Source organism: Notolepis coatsorum, assembly GCF_963971535.1.
Source record: "Notolepis coatsorum genome assembly, chromosome: 3".
Lineage (NCBI taxonomy): Eukaryota > Metazoa > Chordata > Actinopteri > Aulopiformes > Paralepididae > Notolepis > Notolepis coatsorum.
Window position 1 is genome coordinate 102674954 of NC_140167.1, and position 25465 is coordinate 102700418.

Below are 25465 nucleotides of genomic sequence, written 5' to 3' on the forward strand. Positions count from 1 at the left end.
TTAAAGATGGTTGTCTGATTAAAAAGCACTGTTTTGAATGATAAAGCCCAGTGACAATTGTATTACAAAAATACACAAAAAACACATGTCGAATCACTGTAATGTGCACTATAAAAACCAAGTAACTTTAAACATGAAAAATAATAAAATATTTTATCATATTCTGACCATACCGCCCAGCCCTATTTTGATGGTTTAAGCAAGGAGAGATTGATCCAGTACATGCTGTTGTGTTTTCACAGTAACTGTAATCAATTGTCAGGGATGCAAACAACTAGCTTTTCCTTGATTTCCATGACAATTTGGGTGACTTTTCTATTTTATTCCATTTTCTCGGGTGGGGGGGGGGGGGGGGGGGGGGCATACGAATAGACTAAGACTTTAAACATAATGAAAGTTATGAATTATAACTAGTTAAATGAATGCTGGCAAAGCATATTGCTTCGCCTGTTGGACTGCTCCGTGCGCCAATGGCTGCTCACTGAAAGAATTTTCATGAATGCATCTACCACTGACTAGTAGTATAGGGCAACACCTCCCTGCCTGTATATAAGCAGCTGCCATTGCAAGAAATCTCCCTTCCGAAGTTCCTTTCAGGCAAAGAAAAATAGGGATTGGACAATAGGGCGAAGCTAGAACGTAGCCCTGATCAGTATACTCCACGTTGGCCCAGAGAACCAAACCAGACGAAAGAACAGCCCCTGTTAAACCTGGAAGGGATAAGTAAAGGCCATAGTTGATCTCAGTGCATAAAACGCACCAGTCGTAAACCCAAAACTGACTCACTTTGGATGATGAGAAACCTCCTATCTGCACCTATCCAGTCTGTCTGTAAGATATTTGCCAAAAGCCAAAAGCTGTGTGTTGTATTGGGTATCCTTAAAATAAAGAAAAGTGACATTTTCAGATATGAGGTTTTGCGTTTCAGTCATCAATATGTGTAAAAACACTGAACCTGGACAAAATGTTCTCACTCCAATAAAGAGGAGAAGCATTAAGCAGGGGAAAACACTAGGAACCTTGGAACAAGTTACAGAAAACAAAGGATGCCTGGGGGAAAGATAAGCAGCACTAGAAAACACTAGCTTGTTTATTTGAGGAATTCCTAGAAAGGGAACATAGAGCTGGATGAGGAGATGCAGCAAACTGAAATTACCTGAATGAAGCAACATGTCAGGAGAGCAGATTAGTCAAATTAGAAGCAAAACACGCATGTGGAAAAGTAATGACATATATTACATTTATGGTGTAGAATTGCTATAACACAACTTTAAACCTAACTGATCAGCGGGGCGGCTACGTGGCGCAGTGGGCAAGGCGCTCGCAATGAATGCTGGAGACTAGGCTCGAGCTTCCTGTTCGAGCCCCGCTCTCCACATTGCTTTCAGTTTAGCTGGTCGTCCACAGTAATACACATTGGCCGTATTACGGGGAGGGAAACTGAAGGGTGGGGATCGGGCGTTGTGGACAGCGACTCCTACAGGTCGGTTGGTGCGCCTGCGCAGTAGAATCAAGAAGCGACGGGGGCGGGGCCACACCCCCGACGCTGAAAGATCGAGCCGCGCAGGTGAAAAGATGCGACGGCTGTTACCTCGAGTATCGGAGGGGACTTGTGCTATGTATGACTTAGTCCACATTGCAGCCGGCTTGTGGGAGGCAAGAAACAACGTTCAAAGACGGGGGAGGGTTGAATTGGACGATATGAAAAGTTGGGATGGGAGAAAAATAGAAAATGGGAGAAAAAGTGGATAAAAAAAAAAACCTAACTGATCAGCCTAGCCTAATCTGAAATGTTGGCCATTTTCATGAATTGAAAGTTTACATAACCTACCAAAGAATCCATACCTTTTTTCCCCTTACCCACTTTCATCTCTGCAAACCATTGTGGGGTTATTAGCCCCTGCGCTGTGCATCATTTTTTAATAACCGCACACCTCGTTGTGTATTATCCTTTACATATAACACAGGCCTTTGTCATATTGTTATATTATATTACACGGTCACATTTATTTTCCGACTTTGGCTAGCTCTCTCTTTTTTCATCCTACATGTGTTTGCATCCCTGTAATGTAGGTTCCCAATGTATCATGGTAGTTTAATGGTTTCAGTTTTACCATGATATAATTTACCAACTTTTGCACTTAAATAATACCATGGTATAATCCAAATTAAATGTCAAGTTAGACCGCGCTCTCAAGATACGACACTGGGTGCTGAAATCCCATTAAGTATTATATAAAAGAAGCCGTGAAGCCAGACCAGCACTCTCAGGTTCAAAATTTAATGGCAGCCTGAAACAAACATGTTTCGGAATTATGTATTCCTTCTTCAGTGTTATAGCTTGCAAGCTATAACACTGAAGAAGGAATACATAATTCCGAAACATGTTTGTTTCAGGCTGCCATTAAATTTTTAACCTGAGAGTGCTGGTCTGGCTTCACGGCTTCTTTTATATAATCCAAATTAAACCATGACACCAATGGTAATATCATGGTAATTCTATCTCTTTTTTGGTCACTAAATAATATGGAAATACCATGATACTATTTTGGAAATACCATACTTCTTTGTAAGGGTTACTTTATTGCCTGGTATTTTGAAGCACTACAATGTAATTATTAAATAGGTACTGTAGATGGCCAAGGTAAATTATTTTAAAAAGATGAATGATTTTGTCCATAATTGATTACAATGGAATTTATTGTATCAAAATGTCAATATTTGTTCTCTCTTTCTAGTAAAATGGAGTGAGGGCAAAATATGAAATGTATTTTGGGATATATATGTTTGTAAGGTTTTCTACCATTTTCTAGTTATTTGTACCTGTACACCATCTAGGCAATGTACAAAACAATAATCATTGTTTTGAATCAATATTTAAAATCCCTGACATGAAAATTTAAGAAATAAAGTTCAATTTCCAAGGCTGTCATGTTTCCTGTTTATGAATATCATAGCCTGTCTGTCTTTCACAAACTCAAACACAAATTAAGATCTGACAGTCTGGTGGTAAAAATGTGTATAAACTATTGTGAGGATACACGTCACCCCAAATTCCCAAAATACATTTTGTGAGTAAATGAGTCAATGAATATACACAATGTACAGCATGCATATCTCCAAGAGGTCATCATGGGGGAGAAAGAGACAGAATCTTTAATCGTTCACACACAAACACCTCTGACATGGAAAAAAACATGGTTTCAGTGTCACACTGTGTGCAGAAAGAAAAGAGATGGAATCAACCAGCATTCAGTCGGTAATCTCACCCTTATTTTGTCTTGCTCAGGTTCAGAGTCTAGTACAATTGAAATCCACATTTCCAGCGAGCATCGAGACTATGAGGATGTAGACGCAGACGGAGAATCCTTGGAGAACTCTGCGAGGCAGTAGCGGGAGAGTGGAGCCCCAAATCCTGACATCCACAACCAGACTCCCACCGTCCTCTCTCTCCCCTACTCTTTCTTTTTGTCATTTAGAATTTTTATTCCCCCCCCCCCCCCCCTCCCTCACACATTATTATATTACAGAAAATATCTTTCACCTGGTAATTCACAGGTCACAAAACACATATGTATGAAATATATGAATGAAAGCATAACACAACAGCACAGCATGATAGGTCATAGCACCCCCCCCCCCCCCCCCACATGACATATATTATGGTTTCTATCACACATTGCTCCCTCCCCTACTCTTCAGATTGCGCTCCTCTTGTCAGGTATACTCTGCTTCAGACTTTTGTCATGATCTACAGGAGCTACTGTATGCCCATGTAGAAACACCCATGGGCCTTACCTTTTCACTTTCACTTTTTCTGCTAATCAAATAATCTCACATTTTGCCAGTAGATGACACAGGAGTACAGACATAGCTATCACAGATTTGACAGCGTGAGCACTGTTCAGGAAGAAAATTACAACTAATTTTAGACTAACAAACAAATTAATAATCCAGTAGCCAGTCATTTTATAGACTGCATTTTGGTGTTACCGTATTCCAATTAAATTGACTATGTATCATTGCAACAAATGTCTACAGTGGCGGTCGGTACTAATGCAGGATAGATGCCTTCGTCCATGGCTACCACTGTACTGTAATTCCAGGCCTCGGAGGACTTGCTTTTCTATTTGTCCCAGCATCTTACCCCATTTAATCAGTCTGAAGAGGACAGTGAGGTGTTACATTATTGACTCATTAACGGTACAGCAATTGAATAGTCCCAAGGCTACCTCACTGTCATGACTCCTGTCTCATGTCGAAGTCAAGATAGTCAATAGTACAACGCCCTGACATTCTGTCATTGACAGGAGAATAGGGAGAGAGGTGTCTTAAAGGAACACACCAAAAAAAAAGCTGCTTTTTTTTTTTTTTTTTTAACTGGGCTTTTAAGGTGATGAAATCACTGCACCCAGGCAGCAGTGGTTTGACAAAAAAATATTCAGAGTATATGTATATCTACTTAAAAAAACGAAAATGTCTAATTATAATTTTTTTTTTCACGTGGTAAATACACAGGTCAAAAAAAAGTTGTAGAACGCGCTCACCTCACTAGACTTGACACTGGGTGCTGTAACCTCTGATATCATACATAAAAAATAGGGAAACAATGTCCAGGCACGCACTCCAGGTTTTTCCAAATTTATTGGCAGCCTGTAATCATGACGTTTCGGTGTGAACACACCTTCTTCAGAATGGCTTGCATGTTTACTGAAACATTTTGGACTTGTATTTGGAGTGTATTTCGTGACTGTTGAGAACTAGGCTACACTGGCACACCTACTTCCAGTGAATTCCTGTTCCCTAAGCCTAATGCATGCACAGAGAAGAAAATGGTATGTATCTGCTTGTCTAACTCCAGGGTAGATGGCAAGTAAGCTAATTTCCCAAAAAGTTGGCGTGTTCCTTTAACTACACGAGCCTGTCTCTTTGACCAAAGGCACTCAACACAATTCACGCCGGTTATGCACTAGTGGTAATTAGTCCCACTCCCCAAAAGCACTGGAGAATGTAGAGATTATGGGATTGTCTTTTTTTCTTTTAAGCAGATCATTCTCTGTTCCAGCTTTCCATCTTGTATTTTTACTTCTAATAACTATTTTATATATTATTAAATACTGAGCATTTTTCTTAAAAAGTTGTGTTGGTGACAGTATTATTTCATGGCTTTATTTTTTTGCGATCACGTTGATGTAATCACTCAGCACTCAATTGTAATTGGGTAAGTGGTACGTGTGAGATAATACAATGATGCCTCATTAAAGGTGCTATAGATAAGATTGAGCCACTAGATGTCCCACTAGAGCACCAGCATGTCTCAACTAGCAGCACCTTTATCCAATCAGGTGAATTTCTCATGGGGAAATGGGAAGTAGGGAGGGGATACGTAAGGGATAATGTAGCTATACATTATCCCTTACGTATCCCCTAGATAAAGATTTTATCTATAGCCTTTAACATGAGCAGATACAGAATGTGCATAATTGACATGGATACAGATAGAAAAAATATATATACTCTTGAAGCCACTTTCCACATTTGGACAACTGCTATCTCAGTGATATAGCATTAGTCCTCCCTGCCATCTAAGCAAGAATATAAAAAAAACACATGACACTTTTGTTTTCTAATATCAAAATAGAGTGATTTATTTGAGACTGAGTGACTTCATGTATTTTTTTTGTCTTGGAAACAAGGGGTGACTACACCCTAGACTGGGGTGTAGGCGAGAGATGATTAGCTGTCACAGCACTTACTCCACGCTGGGCTCCTCATAGCCTGCCAAGATGGCCACCGACCACAGCCCAATTCTCAGTCTGACACAGACAATAATGGCTCTCGGCAAACAAACACGTCAGACAACTGCAAGCCATCCACCAATGTCCAATTATGACGTTTAAAAACTTTTAAAAAAAAAAAAGAAGAAAAGGAAAAAATAATCTTTCACTTTCCACAACATCCAAACACAAGGTGTCCCAACCGTCTGAAAAAGTGCACTTCACGTTGCTCTAAAGAGAGTTGGACTGAAAAGAATAATAAGGGACCAGAAGAGAAAAAAAGGCATTTCAAAGTGGTGGCATGTTACTGTAGGTAGAAGATACTGTGTTTACATTAGACACCAGTGAGCAGATAGGGATGCACCAGTACGGATACCAATGCTAGACTAACACAGCAGTTGACAACCCCTGAAACCTCTTCATGACCCCATTATATAGACAATCGTAGACAGAATAGTGACCGTTGACACACGTTTCTACTATGCAGGTTATTTTACTTGTTTAATAGACTGGAGTAGAGCTTTAGAACATCCAAATATTCATTATTTCACAAGAAAAACTGCATCTACACCAGATATTATAAACATGATAATGTATTTGTATACCCCCCTCCCTCAAATCATCTTGTGACCTCCTTGAGGGTCCCGTCCCCCAGGTTGAGAACCACTGTACTAACAAGGTATTGGTAGCGGAGACTTTCCCAAATACTCAAATCTAATGGAAAGTGTTAACATGTCAGAAAAGGGAAAATGTCATTATATGTCAATAAAGTTTGTCCAATGACCTCATGGTAATGGTCTAATTGTTCCTTCGAGAGTAATGGGAAATCAATGGGTCAGTATTATACGGTCCTTATTTTAGAACTTGGTAAGTGGACATGAAATTTCAGGGGCAAGCTGCCAGGATCACTCCCATCGATTGTGTCTCTTCTGCTGTTTGCACCACACTGCTGTAAGCAATGGTGAGCTCGCCATACAGGGCTTAACTCCATGTCAAGTCAAAACAAAATGAATACAGTGCGTCTGCTCCGCTGCAAACAGGAAAACTTTTCACTCCCAGTTTGTTATATAGGCATTTCAAATTACAAGTCACATCTGAACAATCCGCTCAGGTAGCGGGAGCTAAACCTAAACAGTGGACCCACCATTGCCCGACTAACCATGTTTTTGGGGTAGAAATTTAAACAAGACTTTCAGTAGACTGATCAGGGGAAGGTGCCAAACTCACACATTGATGAACCAGCTGGTATCTGCTACTCAGGCGCTATGCTTCTGTCGGTCCTGTGAGGGACCTGCTTAAAACGCTGAGTCACCGAAGACGGTAGATGAACGGGACAATAATGCATTACAAGCTATTCCAAGGGGATTGTGCTAAGTGGGTCTGGTCTCTTACATGGAGCGATATCATGGACAATCTGATATCGTTGAGAGAAGCTCACAAAAAAAAAATTCACTAGATCTACAAATCTGAAAAAAAATCCAGTGTCAGAATGTTCAGAACACCATGTCAGAGTGGTCCAGTATACCTTGGTTGCTATGGTGCTAAACCTTTACTTCTACCATCGGTGTGAGAGGAACCTGCACCTGCTCTCGTCTCCTAAGGTGACCCCCCCAATACCTTGTGAGACCCACATCGACACATTACAGGAAAGCACACAGAGCTGAACAATCTTGCTTTATGAAAAGGTGTCACTAGCTGATCACTCAGCGGGTTGTTGCCTGAATCAAGGACCACACAGGTTCAGCTGGGTCTCCATGACGTCCTCATGGACACGGTTTGACATCTACGTTCACATAGAATTGTGACACTTTAGGCAAATAGCTACGCGATGACTATCGTCCCATCTCAAGTTTGTCCACCTGGTGGTCGGCGGAATGCAGGCAACGGAGGCACAGACTTTCACTGCTTAAAACAAAACCAAAAAATATATATAATAATGTACTTCTTCATCTCTCGTCTCACCGGCATGTAACGCCCAGGACAAACCTACTGTATACATGATTGGCCAAGTAGAACATACATCATGATGAAAAAGAAAATCAAACTGACATGCATGTAATACAAATAAAAAAGACTCATTAAGGAATATCAGTAAAGAGAAAGAAAAAAAAATAACAAAATGTTGAGAGTTTAGACAGTGCTGAACCTCTCCACAGAATGACATTAAAGTTTACTGTATATAAACATATATACACAGTATATAAATCTGTGTATCGGCTAATTTACATATCTTTACATTCATTAAAATTTACATCCAGAAGGGAGAACATTTTTAATTTTTTTTTGTTTTTATTTTATAAACCACACTTCCTGTAGAGATGATGTCACAGAACGACGTTTCTTTTGAATTTCAACATTTCTTTGAGAAGTTAGTTCTTGGCAGGTTGTTGCTGTTGGGTGTTTGTTGTTGTTGTTGTTGTTGTTGTTGTCAACATCAATGTTAAACAAGCATGAGCTAAGAGCTACCTCATAGCGGAACTTTTATATTTTGACTTTCAAAAATCCCGTTTAAAAAAAAGGAAAAAAAAGGAATCAGGAATCAGCCAGAAGTAACTCTTGAAACAAACTAGTCTCCGCTGAGGAGAAACTGTTAAGCATCCTGTAAAAAAGTGAGGAGGCCAGTGCATCACTAATAACGTTACTCTCGTCTCTAGGGACAACAAAGTAACATTTCTGCTCAGAGAAGTTCTTAAAAACACAACTTTTCCATCGTAAATGTGTAGCCTAACACACAGCCAAAAAACACTGGTGTGTTTCGTACTCACACCTTTCTCTACATGCCAGACCTGTGTGTGTGTGTGTGTGTGTGTGTGTGTGTGTGTGTGTGTGTGCGTGTGTGTGTGTGAATCCGCCCCTTGGCACGGAGAACAGCAGGATCGGCGGTCTGGAGAGGATCTCACATCGCCTCCTCATCAGAAACCTCCCGAGAAACGATGCCAAACTGAAGGGGTTGTTGGACTGAGTCCCAATCCTGTAGATTTTTATCACAGCAGATTTTTCCATGGTTTGGTCTTACGACGGGAGTGCGCGTTACATAAAAACACACATCCGGGGAAAGAATGCTCATTGAGTTTAGTTGGTTTCTTTACAAGGAGGCTGTGGTCCCTCCAGTTCCTGTGAGGGCCTTATCCCGCGTACAGCCCTGTCTCGCCCAATGAGAGTGTTTGCTGATGTCAGAAGAAGGCATTTTCGCTGCACATTCCAGAATTTTTGTCTTCAAAGTCTCTGCCGGGATGCTATTTTCGAAGATCGAGAACGCATACCTGGAGGGCAGAGATAACAGGATTAATAAAACATTATGTGTTTGAATGTTTTTCTACACTTGGCTCTGTTGATCAGCACTCGTTATGGGACTACAGCAACGGCTGCTTTCCTATTTATTATTCATTTAGTTTTATCAGAAATAAGCACAGAGTGAACAATAAATTGCACATGTACATACAGTACATATGATCAATAATAATAACTCCATAATGACCATTGAATAGTCCGAGGCTTCAAAGGAACACGGCAACATTATGAGAAATGTGATTCCATTCATTTGTTTTTAAACTAGGCTAGCTTGCAGCCGGATAGCTTTCTACTGAACGCACACGAGGAAATTGGTATCCATCTTCTTGTATGACTCTGGAGAATACAATAACGCATTTCCCATGTCGACGTGGTCCTTTAAAGCTACTACAAAGAGAATCTTCAACAAAATATATTGCCACTGCCAGATTGGTTGTGATACCTTGGCATAATTACAGTAAACAAATGAGACCTTTGCCGAAACAATTGGTAGCCTAATCCTCATGATGAGACTGTATTTCCCATGAACCCTGTCACCCCCCCGCCCCGCAACCATGAACGTGTTATTTTTGTTGATGAAGCAAGTTGTTTGGAAAGGCTTCCTTTGCACGCAATATCAATACAAAATAGAGGATATCAATGGACTCATCAATTGTTTCATTCTCATTCATCGCAACACGCAAGTAATCCTGCAAGTTATGGACATTGAATGTACAATGATAATTGTGTCAAAATAAACGTTTTGCCTTTAAACTCAAGCTTACCGATCCGTCTGAGGCGCTAGCACCGACTTTGTCCCCTGTGCTGTTCCAGCACACCTCGAAAATACCACCGGTTCCCCTGTAGCTGTGTACCAAGGCTCCAGTCTGAAACCAACACACACAACCATCATGTCACAACCAACTCAACTGAGGACTATTAGGAATCTTTGGGACAAACCTGGTTAAATAAAGGCTAAAAAAATAAATAAATAAGAGACCATGATAATTCAGCTTTTCTGGAGGTATTTCCACAACTATTGCAATAAACTTTAAATTAAAATGATATATATATATATATATATATATATACATATACACACACACGCACATATATATATGCGTTTATTGATGATTATGGCATTACAACGATCATTGACTGAAGGTCTTTTTATTTTACCATTGCATCACTGTGTACAACTGACTACTCCATAACCCAATATTTCATACACACTCCATTGACACTTTTATCACCTAAATTTAGTTTCAAATCCAAAAGATATAGCCAAATATTCTACCCATTTATCCATCTCACTGATGGGCCTTTCACACCGGCCGGGCTCCATGCCGGAGCCGGTTCCCGAACGTAGGTCCCGGCGCGTTCACACCGGGAATAATTGGTTTCGGAACATGACGGAGGCTTTAGTTCGGCCCTCTAAGAAAACACTGAGCACCGATTTTTCATGTTCCGAACCAATTATTCCCGGTGTGAACGCGCCGGCCGGTTCGAGATTACGTTTGGGAACCGGCTCCGGCCGGTGTGAAAGGCCTCTAATAGTGTAATCCTGTATCCTAGAGCACTCTTCAGATCTGTGCAACTACTTGAATCCTCTCCGACACTCACCATGGTGTTCCAGATGTGGACACACTTGTCGAAGGAGCCGCTGGCGAGGTGCTGACCATCAGGGCTGAAGGCCACACTGTAGACAGGCTCCTGGTGCTTGGTGAGGGTGTGAATACAAACACCCCGCTCCACGTCCCACAGGCGCACCGTCGAGTCAAAAGAGGCACTGTGTGTGGGGCAAAGAGGAACACCAGCTGTCAACGACAACAGAGACACTGTGGGGCAAAGAGGAACACCAGCTGTCAACGACAACAGAGACACTGTGGGGCAAAGAGGAACACCAGCTGTCAACGACAACAGAGACACTGTGGGGCAAAGAGGAACACCAGCTGTCAACGACAACAGAGACACTGTGGGGCAAAGAGGAACACCAGCTGTCAACGACAACAGAGACACTGTGGGGCAAAGAGGAACACCAGCTGTCAACGACAACAGAGACACTGTGGGGCAAAGAGGAACACCAGCTGTCAACGACAACAGAGACACTGTGGGGCAAAGAGGAACACCAGCTGTCAACGACAACAGAGACACTGTGGGGCAAAGAGGAACACCAGCTGTCAACGACAACAGAGACACTGTGGGGCAAAGAGGCACACCAGCTGTCAACGACAACAGAGACACTGTGGGGCAAAGAGGAACAATGCCCCCATCCTACCACCCCATACTGCCCCAATTCAACCCCCACTCAAGAGCCCTTTCCCACAGACATTGCAGCATTATACTGTATGGCATTTAGGGCTGTCTTAAATACTTTGAAGCTTCGTTCGATAGGCATGGGATTCGAATATGAAAATAAAATTCGATTATGTAAAAAAAAAAGGATAAACAAAAAAGTTAATTTTTTTTAACCTTTTTTTGTGTGCAAAATCAACTCTGCCTCTCTTTGTTAATTACAACAAGCAATGCCGTTTGTTATTTAAGATGAGGTCGGACTCGGCACTGACAGATCATTGTGCTGCTTTTATAAAGCCTCAAATGACTGCTTACGTATCTGCTGTCATTGTCATTGTTGTTGTTTTATTCGTTTATTCAATGGTGAGACCAAAGACAACATTTCCACACTGTGGACAATAAAGTAAAACTAAACTATTCCAGCTCACCCAAAAAAAATTAAAAAAAGAGAGATGTGTGATGTAGTTTTGATAAGTGAGATGCTGTGAACATGTCACACTGAAACCGAGACGCAGTTGAAAGCAAGTGATAATGAAGAAGATAAGCTCACTTGCATTAACACGCCTTCATCACAAAGGGTATTAATAGTAAGGTTTAATCTTCTGGGTGGTTGCTCTCGTCTACTAATTGAAAGCTGGCTCAGAAAAGGGATTTAAGGCAAGACAGAGTAAATTTAATATGTATGGCTCTGTGCACAATGGTGGCATTTACTTAAGATTACTGGGTTCCTTACAAGCTGTGCTGATAATGACAGTTTTACATCTGAAATATATGCGCATGCCCTGGGATGTCGGCAAAGGCAATAAATGCCTGTGGTATTTGAAGTAGAACATTTACACATGCATGGCTGTCTGGGTCACAGGTTTAAGGCTATGGGCCACTGACAATTACAAGCCCTGGGAGTTTGGTCTGAGACATGGTTTCCTTTGAATGCCAGGGTCTGACGAGAGTCTTGTTCAGCAAAACACAAAAAACACACAAGCTCTCACACACTATTGGGGATGGCGGCGTTTCTCTTATCTTAGACAAGATTGTCCACATGCACACATACACACATTCCCCACCCTCCATATTCCAACCACGTGAATCAGCACATTGTCTCAGAACTTCAAAAACATGCATTGGTTACAGGACCAGATCAGGTAGTACTGTGTAGTCCCCAGTTTGCAATGAACTTGGAAAATCTGCTTTTGCCCGACACATGAAACACCCTACAATACACTCTAATAAAACACAACAATGGTATCCATTGGTCAGTTTAAATCCTTAATCGCCAACCATTTCTCCCCGGTAGATTTATTTTCCTTTTTCTTACTCTTGTGTTATTTTAGCATTTATTGTATATTTATTGTACATGTATTTACAAGATCATTATAAATGAGGGCTTGCCCTCAAAGATCTATGGAGATTAAATAAAGATTGAATGTATAAGAGCTGTGTGTGAACAAACTCCCACCTAGCGAGCATGATGTTGGAGTTGGGGTTGCCGGTGCCGGGACCCGTGGGACTCCACTTGATGGTGTAGATCTCTTTACTGTGAGCCTGGAGGTCGTGGACACACAGGTCCTGCTTCATGCTCCAGATCTGGACAAGAAGACAAGAGAAGGAATACATGATGAATGAAGGGTTTGAAATATCAAAGCACATTTTCAAGAAGAAAAAACAACAATCGCATACTAAAAAATATAGACATAACATTTTATTTTGTAGGAAAAATTCAAGATAGCCAACAACATATAATCCTCGATAATAATATGCTCGACCCTACTCGCTCACACAGTGGTTTAACACTGATGTAATATGCATGTAGTACAATGCCAAAGCAACAGATGGCGATGTACAAACATGAAGGCCATTTTCAATGTTCAGGCTTTGTCACTCACAGGATGTTAGAAATCTGAATCTGACGCCATTGTTGTTGTCGTTAGCTTACATGCTAACGTTAATGGCCGCGACCATAGCATTGTGGCTAGGCTAGCTATCATCGCTTAGTAGAGCTAGTGAATGGATAAACAACGTTATTTAACATTGCAGAATGGGTACAATTACAATGCGGCTCAATACAAACAATTGTTAAGGGGCCCAGGGGGTGTAGACTGTTGTAGTTTGAGCTAATTTACACCATGCTCCAAAAAAATATATATATATGCCGAGCGATCTGGCGCGGGGAGCGGGGAGCGCTCGATTCAAGGTGAGCGGTGCGCGAGCGGAGAGCGACTTGGGGGCGGGGTCAACATGAGCGATTAGCGGAGCGGACCAAGCTTTAAAGAGCGAAGAGCGGATTTCTCCCCCGCGCCGATCCGCTCACGTGGCCTGACGTACATACACTCAGCGTAAACCGCAGCGTCCTGGGTTAGAATCCGGCCCAGGACACACATTTCCAAAACTGTCCTATCCACAATAAAAAAAAAACATATCTTAAAAAAATTAAAATGGCATCTTTGTTGGCAAGCTAAACCTGCATAGCGCGACTAACTTTGATTCATTTCCAGTTGTATGACAGTGACCCCTCCTCACGTGACTCGTTGACTGACTGTGTTGTGGGGCGGCGTGGCTCAGGGGTAGAGCGGGGCGTCCAATGATCGAAGGGTTGGTGGTTCGAATCCCGCTCAAGCCCATGTCCATCCCATTGCCGTTGTGTCCTTGGGCAAGACACTTAACCTACTTGCCTCGTATGAATGTGTATGCATGTGAATGAATGTTGGTGGTGGTCGGAGGGGCCGTAGGCGATGATTATTCGCCACGCTTCCGTGAGTCTGCCTCAGGGCAGCTCTGGCTGCAATTGTAGCTTACCACCACCTGTATGACTGTGTATGAACGAATAATGGACTCTGTGAAGCGCTCTGAGTCAGAGCAACAGTCAGTCAGAGAAGAGCGCTATATAAATCCAATCCATTATTATTATTATTATTGTGTCTGTGTTCGTGTGTGACTTTAGAATTATTGTAAACACAACATAGTACTGTGATATTCTGATATATATCACATTCTGATATATATTTTTTGAGTAAAATAAATAAAAAAAACTAGAAATTCAGAAAAAAAAATTAAGCGGAGGTTTGAACCCATTAATTAAGATTTGAGTGCCAATGCAACGAACGAAGGTCCGAACCTTCGGGCTCAGCCCTAAAACCAGGACAATAATACGTGATCAGACATCTTATTCCATAATACAATGTTTCCGAATGGACTATAAATGATACAGTGATGAATGGTCTTTCCCAGCGGAGCAACAGGTACTAAGTAATGTTACACAGGTCAAGCTACGCTATGCTCTCTAATTATGCTTCGTAGCAGTAATGTCGTAATGAAGGAGCCGTCTGCCAACAAAGATATTGTTACATTAGAGAACAAAGTTATTCACAAAATGGATCACCATTCAATGTTATTGAAGACTCCTGTGACTGATAAGTACTTATGATTACTTTCCCTAACCATTTTCTCACGTAACGTAAGCAAATCATGCGATTAACACATTAAAAACATTTAATCGATTGATAGCCCTAGTATATATATATATATATATAATTTGTGAAACTCTTCAAATGGGGTTGAAAAATACCAATTAGCAATAGCCTTTATTGTTCATTACCTCTAATTGGAGATGGGTCTAAACAGTAGGTACCATAATCGTCTTACCTTTAAGGTCATATCATCTGAGCAGGAGGCAAGGAGCATCCCTGACGGGTCCCACTTAATGGCATTAACTTCATTCTGAAAAACACAGATCACAATACATAACAATAGTCTACTTGCTTTTTTTTTGTCAACCACGTCCGGTTGTGAACGGTCCCTGAACTGACCAGTCACTGCTGATGGCGAAAATGATTGACCACCGTTGTAGCCAAGGAGTGTCTGCTCCGAAAGCGATCTCAGACGGGCGCTGAGAGTGGGGGAAGGTGACACAAGAAGACGAAGAAGTCCATTGTTTTGACTAGAGCCTCGAAATGAATGGCAGCGGATGGCCATTTTGGATAATCATGCAGAATATTTACTGGTACACACATTACAAAAACCTTTGTAAAACATAAATTGTCCGTGGAATTTTTACAACATCTCAGCTGGAACTTAAAAGCAGGCATCTGGCAACCAGTAAAAAGTAATGCGAGTACACAAAACCTTTACTTCAGCGTGTTCAAACCTTTGTTACTCTATTTCATTAACACTCAAACAGGCCTTTCACACCGGCCGGGCTCCGTGCTGGAGTTGGTTCCCGAAGGCAGGGATTAAAGCAAAAAAAAATCTCCTGACTGAGCTTTTTTCAGGCCAAGTCATATTCTTATTTTAACCTCCACTATATATTTTTATTTAATAGCGTTAGCGTTTTAAGGGAACTAGATAATTTTGAACATCTTTTCTATTGCCAGTTTGCTTTTACGTAATATCAATGCTGTTTTCAATTCATTAAATGAGACTGATTGCAAGGGTTGACTGACTTTGTCATACAAATAAACAAATCTACATACTGTAACCTTTCAGTATTGTGTATAGTTCAAATTATGTATCGTCTATAGTTCAAATTCAGTATTATGTATAGTTCAAATTCAGTATTGTGTATAGTTCAAATTCAGTATTGTGTATAGTTCAAATTATGTATTGTCTATAGTTCAAATTATGCACATCGTCGCGGGCAAGACCACCCGCATTTCATTGTATACTTGTATGCCGTGACAATTAAAACTCTTGACTTGATGTATTGTGTATAGTTCAAATTATGCAGGGCTCGAAATTAACATTTTTACTTGGTAGCACTGGTGCTCCCAACTTCAAAAAGTTGGGAGCACCAGCAAAAATGTAGGAGCTCCCACCTAAATGTAAGGAGCACCAACAATATATATGTAATATATTTTTTGTATTGATAAAAAAATGACAATATAACAGTACTGTAATGCAGTAAAACAGTGAAAGTAGCCTTAAACTATAGTATAGTGTAGACTGTAGACCTAGTAGTGTAGCCTATAGTGTAACTAGGCATGTGCCGGTATGACATTTTGAGGGTACGATAACCTTGGGCAAAAATACCACGGTTTCACGGTATTCGGTACATAAAAAAATCCCTCATTGAACAAAACGTATTACAGTGCACAATAAGCTTTTCTGTAAGTGTTATTTATGAATGTGTGAAGAGTGTCTGTATTACACACAGAGGGAACTGTCTGACCACTTTAAAACTAAGTACAGAATATAAAATACTTCCAAATAAACTGTCATGATTATGAATATGTAGGCTACATGTCAAAAGGGCATTTTGCTAATGTAATCTACTTGCAAAGATGTGTTATAATATAGCCTAGTACTATTCTTACTATATTCAACTTTGGATTCATCTTTTGTGGTGGCTCAACATTACTCACACACGGAACTATGTGTTGGGGATAATGGTTCCGCACGGACCATATTGTTTGTTACATTGCTGTCGGCAAACTCGCTCAGAGTGTCAACAGAGTGTTGATGTTGAGTTGATGTTAGCTGCTAGCTGGCTACCCGAATCCACAACAGCCAGGCAGCCAACCGTACAAAATACAGTCTCAGCCAATCACATCGATTTGTACAGTTAGTTAGCTCCACTCCATTGCGAATTAAAAGTTAGCCAGCCAGGACAGCCCGTATTAGCAAGCTACAGTTGCTAGGTAGCTAACGTTAGCCACCCGAAGATCGGGTGGAGGATGCCATCATCTACATGCTCCACAGAGCGTACACGCACCTGGAGAAGCCGCGCAGCTCAGTGAGGATTATGTTCTTTGATTTCTCCAGCGCCTTCAACACCATCCAGCCGTCACTGCTAGCGGAGAAGCTCTCTGCGATGCAGCTGGAGCACGGCTTGGTGGCCTGGATCAAGGACTACCTCACTGAGAGGCCACAGTACGTCAGACTAAAGGACAGTCAGTCTGACGTACTGGTGAGCAACACCGGCGCCCCCCAGGGAACTGTGCTGTCACCCTTCCTCTTCACCCTCTACACCTCAGACTTCTGCCGCAACTCCAGCGGGTGCCACCTGCAGAAGTTCTCAGACGACTCCTCCATTGTAAGCTACATCACCGACGATGATGAGGAGGAGTACAGAGCCCTGGTGGAGAGCTTCGTGGGGTGGAGCGACAGCAACCACCTCCAACTCAACACCAGTAAGACCAAGGAGCTGGTGGTGGACTTCCGGAGGGGCAAGAAGAGGCCCCCGCCGATTCCCATCTCCATCCGAGGGGTGGATGTGGAGATGGTGGACTCATACAAGTTCCTTGGGGTACACCTGAACAATAAACTGGAGTGGTCGGACAACACAGAGGCCCTCTACAGGAAGGGACAGAGCAGGCTGTTCTTCCTGAGGAGACTCAGGTCCTTCAATGTGTGCAACAAACTGCTGCAGTCTTTTTACCAGTCTGTTGTGGCCAGCATCCTCTTCTATGCTGTGGCATGCTGGGGAGGCTACATCAACTCAAGGGACACCAACAAGCTCAACAAGCTGGTGAGGAAGGCTAGCTCCGTGGTGGGAGTCGAGCTACCTAGACTTGAGGTGATGGTAGAGAGGGGGATGATAAGGAAGCTGGATGCCATCATGGAGAACCCCTACCACCCCCTCTACGACGAGCTAGTCAAGATGAGAAGCTCGTTCAGCCACAGACTCATCCCCCCCCGACACTCAACTAACCGCCTCGGACAGTCCTTCATACCAGCGGCCATCAGGCTCCACAACAGTGGGCAGCGACTAGCAGCCTCCAGGCCCCACAACAGGGGGCAGCGACAGCGACTGCTACCAGACATTGACCTGGGACTTATAGGAACCCAAGGGGGACAAAGTAGACTACCCTGGTACTTTGATTAATGTATACTCAGTAGATAGTAAATTATAACACTACCTCATGCATACTGCACCTTATGTGACACTGTGAATAATGTGAATATTCCTCAGCTAGTCAGATAGTAAATTATATTGACCATATTGATCAAATTGTTTACACTGCCTGTGTTGTCTTTTACTACCTGTATACTGTGTTGTTTTACTACCTGTACCCCTCCCCCCCTCCCCCCCATGCTGCTATGATGCCTGAATTTCCCCAAGGGGATCAATAAAGGAATATCTTATCTTATCTTATCTTATCTTAGCTAGCTAACGTTAGCCACAGCTTCAAAAACGAATTTCAATTACGTTATGAGCTATCAGCTAGCCAGCTAGATAACGTTAGACAACGCCTTGTGTAGTAAACTAAAGTGAATAGTTTACTGGGCCATTGTTTAATGCTTCAGTGGTGTTAAAAGAGGACCTGCACGCTTGCTATCTTCGGTGCAAATGATACGGGTCTGTGACAAGACGGGTCTGTGAGGGGGAGGGCACTGCGAGCAGCGTGTGTGTGCGTCAAGCTCACGTTTGATTGGTTAGAATGGTCAAAATGCCCCTTTTCATGATATTTGACGCCTCCGATTGGCTAAATGTTGTTTCAATCTGTATGCATCTACAAATCATATTATACCAGGTAGCCAATTCAGTCAGACTCCAAAAAAAAAAAAAAAGGTGAAATCCGTCTGGAGACGGAACGCTTTAATGCATGCAAACGTAATCTTGAACCGGCCGGCGCGTATACCGGGAATAATTGGTTCGGAACGTGAATAATCGGTGCTCAACTGGAACCGAAAAATAGTTGGTTTTTCCTTGCAAACCGTGACATCATCAGTGGGCGTGTCATATTCTAGGCTGTGAAGACGAGCGTAAACGGGGGAAAGTAGAGGGTCGGCACTGCACTCAATCGATCCATCCAACAGGAAGCTATTTGTGACTGATCTCAAAACGAGATTAGATTCAAATGTATTGTTATGATACAGCACAAGTACAATACACACCATCCAACCAGAGTGGATAAAGAAATGCTCCAGAAATAAATATGCATGGAGAAAGTCCTACTGTAGAACATGACATATTAGCATGACATCTGATTTATTAATCCCAATACTGGACGACAAGCGCAATTGGCTCTTGACAAATGTAAACTATGGATTAGTCGGTCACAGTTAACGTCGGACCGTTTAGCTCAACTGATTAGTGCGGCTGCCTGTGGATCCTATGGTCCCAGGTTCAAATCTCTCGTTTACACAAGTTTTTTTTATTTTATATAACGTTAATTCATTTATCCACTCTGGTTGGATGGTGTATTGTACTTGTGCTGTATAATGACAATACATTTGAATCTAATCTCATTTTGAAATTGCTACCTGTTGAGTGGATGGGGTGCAATGCCAAACCTCCGAAGCAGTTTTATATATACGGCACATTCTGCCACTGTCGTGTCTATATGGTTGTGTTTACCTCTGCCTGAGTAACGTCCCCCATTGATGACGGAGGCGGTGGAACATTGGTTCTGCTTAAATAGGTGTAAACGCGGGCTGGTTTGCCAGAGAGCACCAAGGTTCAGAGGCTCCAGAACGGAGCTGGAGCTTGAACCGGAGCCCTGCCGATGTGAAAGGGGCAAAAGTGATTTTTCTTAATTGTGTAAGAAACGTACCAGAATGTTACCTTTCAAAAGACTCATGCATGTGCTATAAGTATAAAGTATAATAAATCGCAAATTACTTTGGGTATGCAATCGTAAAAAAAAAAAGAAGTAGACCCAATTTGTATCAATGCTTAAGTGGTTAACAATCTTCTTCTATGCCTGGCCCACACCCAAGAGTCAAAATCTTTTACAAACTGGGCAGTAGATTAACTTAGGTAAGCAGTGTTCCTGGCTCCAAAAAGCACAACTAATTGTTTAATAAAAGCTAATATGACATATGACATCACAAACTGCAATAATTCTGAACAGCTTGTTTAGGCTTGTTAACCTGAATACTTCAAACCCTGGCCAAACAGCAAGGAGTACCTATGTCATTTCCCCCTCAGCAGCTAAATAACACTTCAGACTGCCAAATCCATAAAAACTAGGCAAAACCCATTTTCCATAATATGTCCCCTTTTAAGAATATTGTCAGACTTATCACATCGGTGTTAGTATACTAAACCCAAGGGGGGTTGAGATGAGAGTTCAATTGTGTAAAAAGAAAAGCGGGGGGGGGGGGGGGGGGGGCACTTGTTCTCACTGAAAACAACAAGAGCTGTATTGAATTTTTGACAAGCTGACGTTTCTTGGTCGTTTTCTTTTTTTTACACAGAAACGGAATAGTGAAATAGGGTAATTTAGTGGTGTGTGAAGGGGAACATGGGAGGTTTTGTCTCACTGTGTGTCCCTGGAAGGTCTTCAGAGGCCGGTCGCTTCCCAGTCGACACACGTGGATGCACATGTCCGTGCTGCAGGAGGCGAAGGTAGTATTGTTCTGCCAGTCAACATCCAACGCTGGAGCTGTGGAAGATAGAAACAGACCACGACAAGTCTTCATCTTGTTTCAATGTTTTACCTTTGTTGGCCAACTTAGGAAGAAATTCAGTTGAACTTTGAACCCTGCAGTGAACAGAAAACCAGCTTGCCCTTCACCAACTATAACATAGTACTTGTTTATCCTTCTCATGGCCCCAGTGAACCTCACCTGAATGAAAGGGAAACTGCTGTTTGGCCTCTCCTGTGTGCGCGTCCCAAATGATTGTCGTCTGGGAAGAGACGTAAAAATATGGTTATCTCTCCGAGAGTGAACGTATACTTGCATTCTTAAAACAAAGTGTATATTATTCACATGACTCTGAAGCTGAAGGCGATAGCAAGGAATGAAAGTGGTGATGAATTGTGAGGATGAGTGTGAATTCATCTTTATGTATTACCTTATCTACACCTGCACTGAGAATAGAGCTCCCCTTCTTGTTCCACTTCAATGCAAATATGGGCCCTTTGTGCTGCCCCAAGGTGCTGGCGAGGTTTCCTGAAAAGAACCAGATCCATTTCAGTTCAAGACGGGATCCTTCATCGGATTATCACAAGAGGTGGCATTATTCACAGTGGCAGTGACATTAAAATAGCGATGACTCATGCGAGTAAGAATAGCCCTGCCACTGTAAAGAGCGACATACCATCCTTTGTCCATATCCTGGCGAATCCATCATACGACCCCGTTGCTAAGAGTGTTCCATCGCTCTGTAACATGGGAGAGATAATAGAGCCGTTACTTAACACTGCTCAATGGCACAATTTCATCCTTTTGTAGTGGTGTTGTGTAACAGAGGCTGGATTCGATCCCGGGTCCCTGGTACGGGGAGCGATGAATCTACTGGTTGACCAGAGGTAGAAGACCCGACCCCCCCCCCCCCCCCCCCCAAGGCTTCATACAGGCTACTTTACAACAACTACACACCTTTAAATCTAACTGAGCAAGGAAACCTGTCCAGGACACGGCACTTTGGTCACATCGGTTTATTGCTTTGCAACAAGGTGAATTTGTTTTTGTTCCATCTTATGTGATCATCTTTTTATTCATGTATTTATTCAACTTTTCTACCATCTTCTCCCCTGGTCGTGGCGCTACCGTCGTTCTAGACTGGGTGTAGAGTCGCTAGGGATGGGTACCGAATTCGGTACTTTTGAGGTACCGAACCGAAACACGTCGGTACTACCGAGTATCGAATCAAGTGAGAAACCGAAAAAAATAAAAAATAAATAAAATAATTTTTTTTTTTTTTTTACTTTTTTTTTTCGTGTCAACGTTCACACGCACAATATATGCTTACCTAGGATTTGACTTGATTCAACAACAAAGCAGTCGGAGCAATGACAAGCCGAAAACTGTCGAAATTGTAGTTATTTGAAGTTTGGATTTTCTTTTTTACGACTGAGGTAGGTAAATTAAATTTCTTGAGACTAAAGTACAGAAAAAGGGTACCGTTGGGTACCGGTATCGATTCACAGGTACCGGTACCGGTATCGGTTCAAATGTGAAAGGTACCCATCCCTAAGAGTCGCCAGCTGCTTCTTTTCACCCGACAGCTAGGAGTGTCCCTGGGAGACGTAAGGGCCCAGAGGTTTGTGCTACTGCAACGACCAGGACTCATATCCCCACCGGCTTCCCACCTGCTAACACTGCCTGTGTTCCTAGGGACGACTGACCAAGCCTGAGGTACCGCTGCCGGGAATTGAACCCGGGTCTCTGTGGTGGTAGGCGAGTGCTTATATCTTGATCGACTGGTCGATCTTTGAGACTGTCCCTGTAGATCTTTCCATGAAAATTAAAAATTAATAAAAAAAAAAAAAATTCTTTTTTTTTTAGATCTTACCCTGAGAGTCCACATTACAGTTCTACCTTTGTTTGGATGTGAAAAGTGATGCTGCACTTAGCACTGACTGAGAAAGTACACATTACAGTTCTACTTTATAAAATGCTAATTGTAAATATGTTTGTCAATGTTAATAATATGAGAAAGTCCACATTACAGTTCTACTTTTGTTTTGATGTGAAAAGTGATGCTGCATAAGATGACTGCACTTAGCACTGACTGAGAAAGTACATAATAGTTCTACTTTGACGTTTTAATGTTGGACCAAAGCATTGCATGTAATTAGAATACAGGCAAATAAAAGTAATTTAGTTTAAAGTACAATCTTGGCTGTCTTTTTCTCTCAACGCTTCAATAGGTAGATCTTGCCTTCACCAAAAAAAAAAAGAAAAAGTGATCTTGGGCTTAAAAAGGTTGGTGACCACTGCTCTACACTATCCAGCCGTCCCGTTTATTTGATCTTATTTCTTTTTTTAATAAGCCCAGAAACTATAGTTGACTATTGACACATCTACAGGAATGGTGATCAATGTGTACAGTACATTGTCATGTCATGCCACCCCCTCCCCCCCCACATGATCAGAGTGAAAGCAGACTGATGTTGAGGGGTGATTGAGTAACCTACATTCCAGTCTAGTGAGGTGACGTCTTTGTTGCTCGGGACATCCTGGCCTCCTTCTCGGATACAGTGGCGCAGGACCAGCTGGGTGGAGCTGGAGTTACTGTTCTCGTTCAGGTTCCAGATCCGTGCGGTGGAGTCCCCCGAGCTAGAACCAGGACCAGAACAGAACCAGAGTCACTGAAAATAAACTAACCCTTGTGGAAAAAGTACCAGTATGTGTATCTAGGATATGTGGAAAAGACAAATTTCAATGGACCTGTCTCAAAACCCTGCCCTCTTTTCTTGATCCTCCAATCACAGCTGTCGCTTACCTCTGACTTCCTCGTACAAACTTTGTTTGTACGAGGAAGTCAGAGGTAAGCGACAGCTGTGATTGGAGGATCAAGAAAAGGGGCCTTGTGTAAACTGACAATAAAAGTACTCTTCTCTATAAATGTAAAAGGAGCAAGTTTACACAATTTACACATACATAATACATAATAAACGTGGCCGCATGTGTGGCAAGAGTGCAGAGTGTGTATAATGGTCAGGGCCATAGTGCAAATATGAGTGTGGGAAAATGTAAACATTCAGAGGCAGAGTTAAAGTGAGGTGGGGGAGGAAGAATACGAAGAATAGGAGGAAGAATACGAGTTTTGAGAGCCAGGCAGGATTTATACTTGATTTATACAAATCTGTAGATGTTTACTATGTACAGTATGAGTCTACTGTGTACAGTATGGGTGCACTGTGTACAGTATGAGTGCTCGCTTTGAGAGAATTAAAAGGAACACACCAACATTATGGGAAATGCTCTTACCGTTTTCTCATGAGTCAGACAAGAAGATAGATGCCAATTTCCTCTCTGTGCCTTCAGTAGAAAGCTACCCCGCTGCAAGCTAGCCTCGCTTAGCACAAATTAATGGAAGCGAACCAGCTAGCCTAGCTGTTGGTAAAGAAAATCCTCTCCCGGAGTTTCCCATAATGTTGGCCGTGTTCCTTTAAGTGATGAATAACTGAAAGTGTTCTTCAAATGTGAAAACCAAAACAATGTGTATAATGCCAGTGAATAGTACAGACATAAGCCACATCACGCCTTAAAGTGACGTGTGTGTGGATGTCCAGCTTTGGGATTGTTGAAGACATGCAAGTCTGAATATTAACTGTATATTTGAACACACATTTATCAGTTTGTTGTAAACACTGCCAACATACAGTATGTCATCCTAAGCTGCTTATCGCTGCTGTCGGGACAAAACCTCATAACTCCAAAAACCCAACTTTTCAGCAGATGAAAAAAACGAACACAGATTTGAGGGTGAATAGAGTTAGGAGGTTTAGACAGATGATCGGTTTAATGCTTTCCCATTGTTTAAACTTTGTAAAACCCACACACACATATGGAGGATGATCTACGGAGTTGATTTATATAATAATAAAAAAAAAAAAAAAAATGGAGTTATGAGGTTTTGTCCCGACAGCAGCGTTATGTGTTTGTCTCACCCTGAGGCCAGCAGGTCGCTGACGGGATTCCAGGCGCAGATGAAGACCTCAGACTCGTGGCCTCTGAGAACCGTGGCCTTGTTGGCCGGGATCTCCACGTCCATGTCCATCTCCATGGCCTCGCTGTGGTTATCTGACAACACAAACACACTCATTATTCATCGTGTCCACAGCCACCAACAAACAGACTCAGGCCTGGATATCAACATTGAGGATACATAACTTACTAGATGAGCGCATGGCAGTCATCATGGACATAATAGGATTGGCCTCTATTAGTTGTCCTTAATTTTATACACTTTTCATGCTAAATTAACTTATTTCCCCCACATAATACTCAAATATACAAGAAAACTAGACATTCATACAAAATGTAAATGTAAAATGTGGTGCATTTCCAAAACAAAGTTATAAAAGATGTTTTTCTTTTGTTCCGATGAAAACAAGAAACAAACAAAAAAAAAAGTTTAATCTTTTTCTTTGCATAAACTGTTTCAATGAGTTCCAGCAGAGCAGTTGCCTCGTCAGCAGAATTGGGTTCCAATACCCCTAGGTATACACCTGATCCGCACCTCTCCGCTTTCTCTCCCTGAACTGTAGAACCAGCTGAACAGTTAAGAGACAATGGGGGTGAATGGGTCAGGGGTTTGTCTTTCACCCGCTCTCAGTGTGACGCTGTGTAACCACACCGGCACAGAGGATCACACATTTACAACTCTTACAACGTCTTACCCCTTTCAACTGCCCCAAACCTTGGACTCAATGACACAATTGCTGTAGTGTAGCCTGGCCTACGTGATAATATCAAACATGCCATGCTACTAGGATTCGCCTGTTCGA

General features: G+C 42.0%; 2 protein-coding genes across 2 annotated transcripts in view; one reads left to right on the forward strand and one right to left on the reverse strand.

Moving 5' to 3' along the window:
- The window catches only part of gpr143 (G protein-coupled receptor 143), a gene marked incomplete at both ends in the record, with an annotated part of 64241 nt that extends 60848 nt beyond the window's left edge, over positions 1–3393 (forward strand). The window contains one exon of the mRNA XM_084309456.1: positions 3290–3393. Within this exon, the coding sequence (XP_084165582.1) occupies positions 3290–3393 (104 nt within the window). The remainder of the gene's footprint in view (positions 1–3289) is intronic.
- Positions 3394–5681: 2288 nt separating this feature from the next.
- Positions 5682–25465, reverse strand: part of tbl1x (transducin beta like 1 X-linked) — a 173219-nt gene continuing 153435 nt past the window's right edge. The window contains exons 5-15 of the mRNA XM_084310911.1: positions 24626–24758; positions 23147–23288; positions 21325–21388; positions 21079–21176; positions 20850–20910; positions 20544–20665; positions 14982–15056; positions 12799–12926; positions 10671–10836; positions 9833–9934; positions 5682–9040 (exon numbers count right to left, since the gene is read on the reverse strand). Coding sequence (XP_084167037.1) covers positions 9014–9040; positions 9833–9934; positions 10671–10836; positions 12799–12926; positions 14982–15056; positions 20544–20665; positions 20850–20910; positions 21079–21176; positions 21325–21388; positions 23147–23288; positions 24626–24758 — 1118 coding nt within the window. The 3' untranslated portion in view covers positions 5682–9013. The remainder of the gene's footprint in view (positions 9041–9832; positions 9935–10670; positions 10837–12798; positions 12927–14981; positions 15057–20543; positions 20666–20849; positions 20911–21078; positions 21177–21324; positions 21389–23146; positions 23289–24625; positions 24759–25465) is intronic.